Source organism: Gouania willdenowi, chromosome 8 (genome assembly GCF_900634775.1).
Source record: "Gouania willdenowi chromosome 8, fGouWil2.1, whole genome shotgun sequence".
In the NCBI taxonomy this organism is placed as follows: Eukaryota; Metazoa; Chordata; class Actinopteri; order Blenniiformes; family Gobiesocidae; genus Gouania; species Gouania willdenowi.
In genome coordinates this window covers 33549302-33560276 of record NC_041051.1, presented here as the reverse complement: position 1 = coordinate 33560276, position 10975 = coordinate 33549302, and the positions used below count along the sequence as shown (strand labels likewise).

At 40.6% G+C, this 10975-nt stretch overlaps 2 protein-coding genes across 4 annotated transcripts; one reads left to right on the top strand and one right to left on the bottom strand.

Moving 5' to 3' along the window:
* The first annotated feature begins 2 nt into the window (after window positions 1–2).
* Window positions 3–5557, top strand: LOC114467946 (protein-lysine N-methyltransferase EEF2KMT-like). 2 transcript variants are annotated; one of them, XM_028454488.1, is made up of 8 exons: window positions 3–123; window positions 449–508; window positions 1549–1629; window positions 2108–2209; window positions 2318–2451; window positions 3445–3680; window positions 3782–3925; window positions 4833–5557. In XM_028454488.1, the coding sequence occupies exons 1-8, from the start codon at window positions 55–57 to the stop codon at window positions 4931–4933; spliced, it is 927 nt and encodes a 308-aa protein (XP_028310289.1). In that variant the 5' UTR covers window positions 3–54; the 3' UTR covers window positions 4934–5557. The 2 variants fall into 2 exon arrangements, with proteins under 2 accessions (XP_028310289.1, XP_028310290.1); XM_028454489.1 differs by lacking the exon at window positions 449–508 and having other exon boundaries at window positions 33–123.
* LOC114467941 (chitobiosyldiphosphodolichol beta-mannosyltransferase-like) lies at window positions 4941–10342 on the bottom strand. 2 transcript variants are annotated; one of them, XM_028454479.1, is made up of 13 exons: window positions 10047–10342; window positions 9038–9115; window positions 8853–8956; window positions 8554–8702; window positions 8395–8484; window positions 8196–8309; window positions 7704–7813; window positions 7508–7546; window positions 7376–7435; window positions 6426–6536; window positions 5770–5884; window positions 5624–5699; window positions 4941–5164 (listed from the first exon to the last, which is right to left on the bottom strand). In XM_028454479.1, the coding sequence occupies exons 1-13, from the start codon at window positions 10321–10323 to the stop codon at window positions 5024–5026; spliced, it is 1464 nt and encodes a 487-aa protein (XP_028310280.1). In that variant the 5' UTR covers window positions 10324–10342; the 3' UTR covers window positions 4941–5023. The 2 variants fall into 2 exon arrangements, with proteins under 2 accessions (XP_028310280.1, XP_028310282.1); XM_028454481.1 differs by having other exon boundaries at window positions 10015–10150.
* Between the last annotated feature and the right edge of the window lie 633 nt (window positions 10343–10975).

The following is a 10975-nucleotide window of genomic DNA, read 5'->3' as shown; positions in this document are numbered from 1 at the left end:
AAGGCTTAGCGCGTCTCTGCAGCTGAGCATTGTGGGCAACCTCAGTGTAAACACATGGACGCTCTGAGAGACTTTCACGTGTCTTTCTTCGCTATGAGACGCTTGGCTTTATTTCAGTGGATGGTGAGTTCAAAATCCACCAAAGTCCGTTCAGAAAACTCAGAATATTCAAGTTTTATTCCATAGGAACGAGTCGCTGGGCCTCAGTCCTGTAAACAGTGTCTCAGTGAACCAAAGTCCGTTAAACAAACTGTGTATTTTAGAGTTTGTGTCACAGAAAAGCTGCTGAGTGGTAGAATGTGACCAAATACGCATCAGACACACAACAGAGACACGTGCGGCACCACAGGAACGTTTACACAGTGGATTGAAATAAATCGGATCAGAAGTCAGAGTTTACTCAGCAGAGGGGGCGGGAACACTAAAATGTATCTTATTTGTTTTTCAGTTTGTTGAAGAAAACCTGCAGAAAAACAAATCATCAGTGATTTCTGAGATTCTGGAACAGGTGACAACACAATGGTGATGTAATTAAAGGTGTTTCAGGATAATTAACTTCATTCAGAGTTTAAGATTCAAACACTAAATCGATTCCATAGTTAAGTGTGAAATCATTACTTTAAAGTTATCTTCCACTGTTTTAACAAATGAGTCCTAAAACCTTCTAAATCTACTTATTAGTGGATCTGTCTAAAAAAAAACCATTATTATGAACCATATATTCATTTAATTACCTTTTATAAATAGGACTACTTAATAGTTTTATAGCCTGTGTTCCTCCATCTTTAAATCATGTGATTGATGATGTCACAAGGCCCCACTGCCTGTAAACATCCCATTGTTTTCTATTGGAGTGAAACATTCAGCCTGATTCATAGATTATTTAGTAGATTTTTCTATTAATTATCAGCTTTTTCACTTTTTCAAGTTAAAGATGTCGACGTAAACCTCTTTTGTTTACAGAAAAATGATATAAACAGTTGTGACCAGAAACAAATCTGAGGTTTGGTAGTAGACAACCTTCACCTACATTGCCTAGTATGAATGTAGTGTGTGAGTGAGTGTTGGCGGTGGTCGGAGGGGCCCATGGCGCACTATGGCAGCCTCGCTTCCGTCAGTCTGCCCCAGGGCAGCTGTGGCTACAATAGTAGTTTACCACCATTAAGTGTGGAGTGAAAGAATAATGCCTTAATTCTGTAAAGCGACTTTGAGTGTCTGTGATAAAGCTCTATATAAAACTGATGCATTATTATTATTATTATTATTATTATTATTATTATTGAAGCAGAGAAGAAGAGCTCTCCGAAGGGACCTTTACCCTCCCTTAAACAGTAAAACACAGACTGCTGAAGAACTCCAACCCAAAAGGACTTCTATCCTCAGGGTTTGTGATTTACTCGCTAACTTCAGCCACCAGAGCGTGTCAGCGCACGGTTTAAGGTTAGAGTAAAGATCTTTTAGGAGAGCTCTTCTTCTCTGCTTCATTGTCAGAGTTGGAATCGTCGCCCCCTGAGCAGGCTCTACAGCTGTTTCTGTTTCTATCCTCAGACGTGTCTCCACCCTCTCTGTCGGACGTTTCCTCCGTCCGTTCGTTATCGTCGCTCGTTTCTGTCGGAGCTCATCAGACGGGTGAGTGAGGAAGAGGAGGAGGAGGAAGAGTACAGCCTCTGAGAATCTTTAATCCTGCGAAAACTCTCCAAATGTAGAAAACAGACTTTAGCCTGAGTATTTAGTCAGAATTTGTAGAAAATCAGAAACTTACATCGTTTTTCCATTTCCTTTCTTTCTGTCTTTAGTCTGTAAATATTTCCTCTTTGTTTATCATTGTGTAGTTGTAGTTATTCTGTAATTCTAATTATTCTGTAATTCTAAATCATTTGTAGTTCTGATTATTTTGTAGTTCTATTTTTTTTTTGTATTTCAAATTATTTTGCCATCTTTTTTATAGTTGTAATTATTTAGTAGTTTTAATTATCCTGTAGTTCTAATCATTTTGTAATCTTCGTATAGTTTTAATTATTCTGTAGTTTTAATTATTTTGTAGTTCTAATTATTGTATAGTTGTAATTATTTAGTAGTTCTAATCATCAGTTTGTTGGTTCTATAGCAGGAGGCGTTGGACGGTGAATATTTGGACGATCTTTACGAAGCTTTTGCTGAAGTGATTGGAGAGAAGGAGAAGAACGAGTGTTATAAGAGCTACATCCTGGTACTTAACGTGTTAGCGATTCATAGTAGAACCTGTTTGATCTGCTGACTGTGTGTGTGTGCGTGCGCGCGTGCGTGCGTGCGTGCGTGCGTGTGTGTGTGTGTTCAGCCCAGTGGAGACGTAGTTTCTCTGCAGGAGAGCGTAGCTGTGATCTCTGAGGGAACCACAGGGCTGGTGACGTGGGAAGCATCTCAGTACCTCAGCGAGTGGGCCCTGGAGCACACGCAGATGTTCAGAGGAAGGTAACGTGTCACTGATCCTTTCAGATCCTCTAAAAACATACGCGTAGACTACGTCACTTCCTTCACTCGCAATCCTTACGACGTAATATTTAAATGTAAACCGACCATACGACGTTTGTTGCATATTTTATTAGTACACATGGAAATATGTGACTGTTTTTGTGGTGTTTTTAATTAATTGAGAAAAAAAACCCAAAAATTAAAAACCAGCGTAAGACAAGTGTTTATTTGTAGGATAACAGCTCCCCCTGGTGGTACAAATACTTAATGTAGTGATTAGTGTAACTACTAGGGATGTAACGATTAATTGTAAGGCAGTTAAAAATCGATTCATCGGTTTCACGATTCATATCGATTTTCTGAAAATTGAATCGCAGTACTTTTTTTAAACAGCAGAGGGCGCTATATATTTATCTTTCTCTTGTCCAAATGCTGAGGCGGCAGGCGGGATCTGCTACTACTTTCTTTCTGGCCGCCGTCTACTTCTTCACTGCACAGAATAGCTGCATCCCAACCGAACCCCGGGGTAGCAGCGCCCTCTGCTGCAGTTGCACTTCTAAAAAGAAAAAGAATTACAATTACATTGTGTTATTTGTGACGTCTTGCAGCAGGTTTAGAGGCAAACCTAATTATTTTAACTCATTCAAAAAAAAGTGACAAACATTGCTTTGTTTTTTAAAATATCTTCATTAATAAATAATAATTTAAAAAAAGCTAAAATTAAAATAGGGTTGTACAAAAATCTTAACTAATCTTTATTTTTAAACCAAACCTAATACAACTTAAATCAAATGATAGAAAATCAAAATCCTCTATTGTTTACTCTGTCACTGTTGCCATGGTAACAGTCCAACCGATCTGCAGTGAAATAGAACAAGCAGATGTAGACGCATCTCGTTCATGCGTTGAAAGGATCTGGTCTTTGACAGTAAGTTGTCACGCTAACTTTAGCCTGTGGAACTGCACTAACGCTAGGCTCTGCCCCCCCTGCAGGTCAGTGCTGGAGCTGGGCAGCGGCGTGGGGCTGGTGGGTGTGGTCATCTGTCGCTGCTGCAGTCCCAGTACGTTTGTTTTCAGCGATTGTCACGACAGCGTTCTGGATAAACTTCGTAGGAACGTAGAACTGAACGGTTTGACCGAGCCCGCCGTACGGGTGCAGCCGCTGGATTGGACCACGGTAACAGAGGCACAGCTCAAGGAGGCGGAGCCTGACGTGGTGATCGCTGCAGGTCTGTTTCCCTTTGATCTGCCTCGTTTGTAATACAATACTAACAGTATTGTTAGCGTTAGCAATGAACATTGAAACATAAGCTGTGGTTTATTTCTGCAGACGTGGTTTATGATCCCGACGTCGTGGTCGTTCTGGTGAATCTGCTCTCAAAGATCCTCAAATGTTCTTCAAAAAAACCTGATGTGTTCGTCTGTTCCACCGTCAGGAACCAGGAAACGTACGACAACTTCAAACAGCAGCTAGGTACGACTTGATTTATAGTTAGCATTAGCTTAACAAGAGCTATGTTAGCGTTAGACTCTGTAGATAGCATTAGCTTAACAAGAGCTACTGTTAGCTCTAGAATCTGTTCATAGTTAGCGTTAGCCTAACAAGAGATACTGTTAGTGTTGCCCTGTTTTTAGTTAGCATTAGCCTAACAAGAGCTACTGTTAGCGCTAGACTTTGTTTGTAATTAGCGTTAACCTAACAAGAGATACTGTTAGCACTAGACTCTGTTTATAACTAGCGTTAGCCTAACAAGAGATACTGTTAGCACTAGAATCTGTTTTTAGTTAGCATTAGCCTAACAAGAGCTACTGTTAGCGCTAGACTCTGTTTATAATTAGCATTACCTTAACAAGAGCTACTGTTAGCTCTAGAATCTGTTTATAGTTAGCGTTAGCCTAACAAGAGATACTGTTAGTGCTACCCTGTTTTTAGTTAGCATTAGCCTAACAAGAGCTACTGTTGGCGTTAGACTTTGTTTTTCGTTAGCATTAGCTTAAAGGACGATAAGAGTTGCTGTTAGCTTTGGATTGCAGCAGTATAAATAATTCTAGTTAGCTTTAAACTTAGCTAATAGTTAAAAATTAGCTTTCATTAAAGGCCAATAAATTAATCTTATTAACATGTAATAAGTTATTAGCATTGCCCTGAGTGAGTGTTGGCTCTAAGATTTATTCAGTTAACATTAGCTTTATTTGTTAGAACAGCAACTTGGTCAGTTAATGTTAGCATTAGCCTACAGAGAGCATTATCACCAGATAATTGTCTTTAGCATTACACATAACTGTTAGCCTTATCCTTCTGTTAATGAGGAGTAATAATGTGACTCTGGACTTTAACGTCTCACTTCCTGTCTGCATCACTTCCTGTCTGCCTCCTGTAGAAACCTCAGGACTGTGTCATCACGTGATCCCAGGGAGGCGGAGCCACATCTTTCCTTCCAACAGCCTGAGTGACATTGAGCTAATCAAAGTTCACACGTAACACAAAATTAACAAAACAAAGACTTTAATCACAGAATAAACCAGTGACCAAATAAACCTGAACACCGTCCCATAATTCCTCAAACGTTTTTCAACATGTGGTATTTTTCAGCAGAGGCAACACGTTGTGGTCCCAGTTCTGGTCCCAGCTGCTCTGCCCCCTGCTGGAGCGGAGGTTCCTCCTGAAGGACCTCAGTTTGCTCTCTGAGGTGGGGAAGTCTGACAGTAGAGACTGAGACATAGATGTAGTTATGTTAGAGAGCAGATAATATTAACCTGATTTAATACTTGTATCATTTAATTAATACTTTTATCAACACGAGAGACATGTTCTATCTATAAATAACTATCAGCACTGAGCAATAGTGCAGGAACAGATCTATTCTCTATACGTCTGGTAAAGGACAGGAACAGATCTATTCTCTATATGTCAATGTCAGGTTTATTTATATAGCACATTTCAAAACAGCTACAACTGCCCAAAGTGCTGTACAGCAAACATTATAAAATACAATGTAAAAACAGTCACAAAATATACAGCATAAAACAATAATAATAAAATACATGGGATCTGCTCAACTTGTGTTGAAAGCCAAAGCAAAAAGATGGGTTTTCAACAATGTCTGGTAAAGGAAGGAACAGATCTATTCTCTGTACGTCTAGGAACAGATCTATACTCTATATATCCCACCTGTAGTTGCTCTGTGAGTTGCTGAGCGTCTCTGAAGATCAATCCATTTTCCTCGTGTTTCACCAGCTCAGACAGACTGAAACACACACATTTAAACAAACACACACTGTTGGAGGATGAAACCACGCCCCCTAGTGGTGACTCACCACTGGAAGCTGAGAGCACACACTGGGAGGCAACAGCCAAACATGTCGACCACCTTCATAGGTAGATCTAGACCACTGGACGATCTATGGAGGGACACGCCCACATCAGCTGATCCTGAGGACGAAAACACACACACACACACTTTCTGTAATTTTGTGTATTTCTGTTTTGTTCATTTTTGTTGTAGTTTTCTGTGTTTTTCTCTCATCTTTTACTGTATTTTCCTGCAATGTTGTAATTCTTTGTTTTTTTTTTTTTATGTGTTCTTGCTCTTGTTTAGTGTATATTTCTGTCATTTTGTACATTCACTTTCTGGGCCACATGTGGCCCCCGGACCACCAGTTGCCTATGTCTGCACTAAACCTTTAGTTTTTGGTTTAAAGTGACTTATCGTGTGTTACTGCTGTTTGAAGATTCCTATTTATTTGTTTATATTCACTAAATGTTCACGTTGTGCAACGACTTACATTTAATCATCTTATTGTTTAGTTTTAATAAATAAAGTTAGCTGAAATAAGTTCTGATTGGCTCGTTAGACGTCAAACTAAGCCACTGATTGGAGGAAGTGAGTTTTGATGAGTTTTTAAAGTAAATGATGAAATGTTAACGAGTCGATGCCAGGCTCTGTAAATGATGATGATGATGATGAAGGTACCCAGTAACAGGGGGTAATCCTCAGCCTCCATCCACGGTGTGCAGATCTTCACGTGATCCAGACTCATAGAGGAGATGATCCGTCTGTAGTGATCCTTCAGAGGACCCTTACCTGGAACACACAGACGTACACATTGTGTGTTTTGTCTCCTTTTCATTAAATTATGTACATTTGTCACTGTTTGCTTTTTTATTTCTTGTTGTAATTTGTGTACATTTGATTTCATTCTGTACATTTTCATTTCATTTCTGTTTTCGTTTGTGTTTTTTGTTGTCATTTTGTGTACTTCTGATTAAATAATGTACTTTGTGTTTTGTTAGCTTTTTGGTATTTGTTGTAATTTCTGTATTTTAAGATTCAATTATGTACATTTTCATCATTGTATCTTTTTGTCGTGTGCATTTTTATTTTGAGAATTTCCGTTGTTTAGTTTTGTCATAATTTTGTCTCTTTTTGATGAAATGATTTACATTTGTCACTGTTTTTTTTCTTAGCTTGTTTGTATTTTTCACATCATTTTTTGTTGTAATTTGTGTAAATTTGATTTAACGTGTATTTGTTATTCTGAGCATTTGATTTAATTATGCACATTTTCATCATTAAGTGTATTTTTGTTGAGAATTAATTTTTTGTGTTTTGTCATAATTGTGTTTTTGATGAAATTATGAACAATTGTCCCTGTGCTTATTTGCTTTTTTGTATTTTTGTCATATTTTGTTCTAAGTTGTGAACATTTGATTTGATGTGTTGTTATTTTGTGCATTTCTAATGTTTTGTGTACTTTAGATTTAATTATGTACATTTTCATCATTAAGTGTGTTTTTATCTTTTGTGTTATTTTGAGCATTCCTGTTGTTTTTTGTGGCGATTGTGTACATTTGTATTTTTTGTGCTTATTTGTGATGTGTCATAGTGATGGTTTCAAACAGAAAGGAGGTGTGTCCTCTCACCCGTGATGACACAGACCAGTGACGGTAAAGAGGCTCCGCCCCTCACCAACCCCTGGTACTCTGAGGACAAACAGACGCAGGTGAGTGAGGTCAGTTTCTACTCTGAGTCTCTGACGTGTCACATGATCGTACCATGAAGAGCCGACAGCAGCACCGAGAAGTCCTCGTCCTCTGAGGAGACAAAGGTGTCAAATTTCAGCTTTAGGCTCCGCCCCCTTAAACCGTTTTTACCTTTTAAATATCTAAGTGCAACAGTTGAACTGGTGATGGTTATAAATGGTGATCACTAACGACTCCTTTAATGGTTCATTAATAAAGTGGTTCTGACCCGTCCAGCTGGTGCTGCTCATCAGCAGCGCTGGTCTCTCTGGAATCAGCTTCACGCCGTCATCGTCTCTGATGGTGAACGCCGTATGTTCCACCTTTAGACCCGAAGACCTGCAAACACACAGGAGGTCAGTGAACGCACCACAGACTGAGAAACAACCTTCACACTGTCATCACATACATCGTTAATACCAGAATAACTGAAAAATACCAGTATAACCAGTACTAAACTGTATTAATCACTATAGACCAAAATGAAGCAGTATAACTAGTATAGACCAGTTTGAACCAGTACACACACTGGGAAAGTTGGACATTCCTCCATCAGCAGGTCCAGCTACGCTGCTGTTCTGCTCAAACTGGTGTCCGTGTTAATTGATGACCAGCTAACACTCGAACACCAGTTAACACGATCACCAGCCGGTTTCTAACACCACTCCTGTGAAGCTGCTTTAAACTAGCCACTACTCAACGGCTGCTAGTAATCTCTGACCTTTGGGGTCGAAACTCTGGGTACGAGTCGGCGAGTCTGAGGAAGAGCTGGTGCTGCAGCTCCAACGGCGTTTCTCTGAAGATGGAGGCGGGGCGGTCGTACAAGGTCGTCGCTCTGCGGGGGAAAAAAAGTGAAGTTTTGGCTGATGGCAGCTCACTGCGCCCCCTGGTGGCTCACTGCGCCCCTTAGCGGCTCTTACTGGACGCCCCAGTTCCTCCGCAGGTCGTCGGCCATGGCGGCGGTCACGCACAAGTTCCTGTCGGCCAACGGGCCGAAGAAGCGCTCGTACCTGCAAGACGACACTGCAGTTTGAGCGGGGGAACCTAACGCTCATGCTAATGCAGCCTAGCACCCTCACCGCTCAGCGAGCCACACCAGCGTGTGCGTCGGCCCGTGACTCAGCGCCATAATGGTGTAGCCGTAGTTGTGCCAGTCGAGGATGAAGCTGCTGCGACGCAGGAAGCAAACAAATTTAACCACCGCCATAGCAGGAAGCCCCGGAGGATTCTGGGAAAGAAACGCATTGTCATTGTAAAACATTAAGATGCTTGTTAGCATTAGCAAACCGTGTTTCACACTGAAAAGAAAGAAAAAGGTGTTAACGTTAGCAGCAGTAAACAGTGTTAGCCTAGCGGCTAAAGGAACAGGACTCTGAACCTGCATGAGGATGTGATCCTGAACCTCCATCTTCAGCAGAACCAGAAGCAGCTGCAGCGACTGAAGAACCACCTTCGTCACGTACGTCAGCAGCTTGGGTCCGCCTGAAAGAGCGTGATGTAATTTCCTGTTGTGTCACGAGGCCGGACGTCGTTTAATAAAAATAACTGATTATCGTGACTTACCTTGAACGCCTCGTACCTCAGAGATGGGGACGATGGTGATTCGCTCGTTGTTCAGGAGGGAGGGGTGTGGTTTGGAGTCTGCAAACAATAAATGATCAAAAAGGCTTTTATTGTGAAAAACGACCTTTGAACCTTCAAAATAAAGGTACTTTAGAGATATCCTGGATAGAAATGATGTCATTGTTTGGTGAACAAGTAATTAAATCTGCTTAGTGATTTAGTTAGAGTTAGTTAATAGTAACTACTCACTATCAGTGAGTCACTTTGTGAGTCAGGAACTAAATTAGTCCTTTAATAAACTGTGTTAATGAGTCTGTGAATTAGGATTAGATTAGATTGTAGTTTAGTGATTCTCAGAAAAAGATTAATCAGAGACCCAAACAGGTAATCAAGGGCTGAACCAGTGGTTCTCAACCTTGGGGTCGAGAGACACTGGGAAGGGGGGGTCGCCAGATGCCTTAAAAAAAAAAACTAAGAATAAGTATTTTCTGAACAATTTGAGCCAATTTTTGCTTATTTTAATCATTTTTTCTGCAATTGCACAAAACTCACCATATTTTAACCTATTTTCATCACTTTTTCTTGCTATATTTTTGCTCCTTTAAATGCATTTTTGATACATTACTCCAATTTCTGACACTTCTACATCACATTTCAACCTGATATCACATATGTTGACCAGTGTTGTGCCAAATTATCAGTATTGACACTTTGAACCCTTTTTAAAACTTCTTCTGTCCGTTTTGTCCACTCTATATTGAAACTTTTAACTAATGTCTGTGGTTTTTAAAATCCCATTTTATTTCTGATTAAAACAAATATTAATATCTATAAGATGACTAGATACTATGACCTAAATAATAATAAACATGTCTGTGTTCAACCAAACTTCAGCTACAGTCTCTGGAACTTTTATTTTGAAAAGGTTGAGAACCACTGGAGTAAAGGAGGAGTTACTAATGCGTTACCATGGTTACCATCATTAGGTTGATGACTTCCGGGTTCTCACCTAAGAACCCGACCACGGTCACGCGGTACCGGTGTCGGCTCAGAGAGAGCGCGTGGTACTGCATCCGGGGACTCCGTCCGACGTCACCAAGCACAAGCACGCACACGCGCCGCTCGCTCCCGCCGCTCCTCCTCCGGAGGATCCAGAACAGCAGCAGCAGCAGTCCGGTCAGAACCGGGACCGGGACGACGGAGACCGGGTCGCATCCCGCCACCAGGAGCGACACAGTGAGCGATAAAGCCGCTGATAGCGTCACCAGCAGCAGCGGGGCCGCCATGTTTGTTTGAGTCTGACGATGGGGGCGGGGCTTCAGATTTAAAGGGACCGCAGCGGTTTTACGTAAAGCGTTCAAGCGTCATCGCTTTATAGCATTTTAGTTCAAGGACCAGTTCGATCACAAGTGACATAAAAAGTGGTAAAAAGGTTTCAAAGTGTCAACATTGGAACTATTAGAGTTAAAAAAAGGTAAATAATGAACGTGACAAAATGTTAATGTGGGTAAATTGGAAAAACTAATCATGAAATCTGGTGAAAAGAGGTTAAAAGTGACAACAATGGGTCAACATATGTGACATTAGGTGGAAAAGTGATGGAAAGGGTTTAAAAGTGCTGAACATGTCTGGAATGTGGAAAAAATGTGTAGAAAAGACATTGAAATGTGATGTAGAAGTGTCAGAATGTAATGTCACAAAAATGTGTTAAATGGAGCAAAAATATGGCAAGAAAAGTGATGAAAGTAAGTTAAAATGTGGTGAGTTTTGGTGTAGTGGTAGAAAAATGGTAAAAATAAGCAAAAATTGTTCAAGAAATGTTCTTTGTTTCTTGAAGGCATCTGGCGACCCCCTCCCAATGTCTCACGACCCCAAATGGGGTCCTGACCCAAAGGTTGAGAACACCTGATCTAAGCAATACGTGACAGACAGTTGAAT

Coding starts and splice junctions, on each gene's coding strand:
- LOC114467941 (XM_028454479.1), bottom strand. CDS start 10,323: ATGGCGGCCCCGCTGCTGCTGGTGACGCTATCAGCGGCTTTATCGCTC. Junction 9,116..10,046: donor GACCGTGGTCGGGTTCTTAG/GTGAGAACCCGG, acceptor TATTGTTTGCAG/ACTCCAAACCACACCCCTCC. Junction 5,885..6,425: donor GGATTACCCCCTGTTACTGG/GTACCTTCATCA, acceptor TTTCGTCCTCAG/GATCAGCTGATGTGGGCGTG.
- LOC114467946 (XM_028454488.1), top strand. CDS start 55: ATGGACGCTCTGAGAGACTTTCACGTGTCTTTCTTCGCTATGAGACGC. Junction 124..448: donor TGGCTTTATTTCAGTGGATG/GTGAGTTCAAAA, acceptor TTTGTTTTTCAG/TTTGTTGAAGAAAACCTGCA. Junction 3,681..3,781: donor TGACGTGGTGATCGCTGCAG/GTCTGTTTCCCT, acceptor TTATTTCTGCAG/ACGTGGTTTATGATCCCGAC.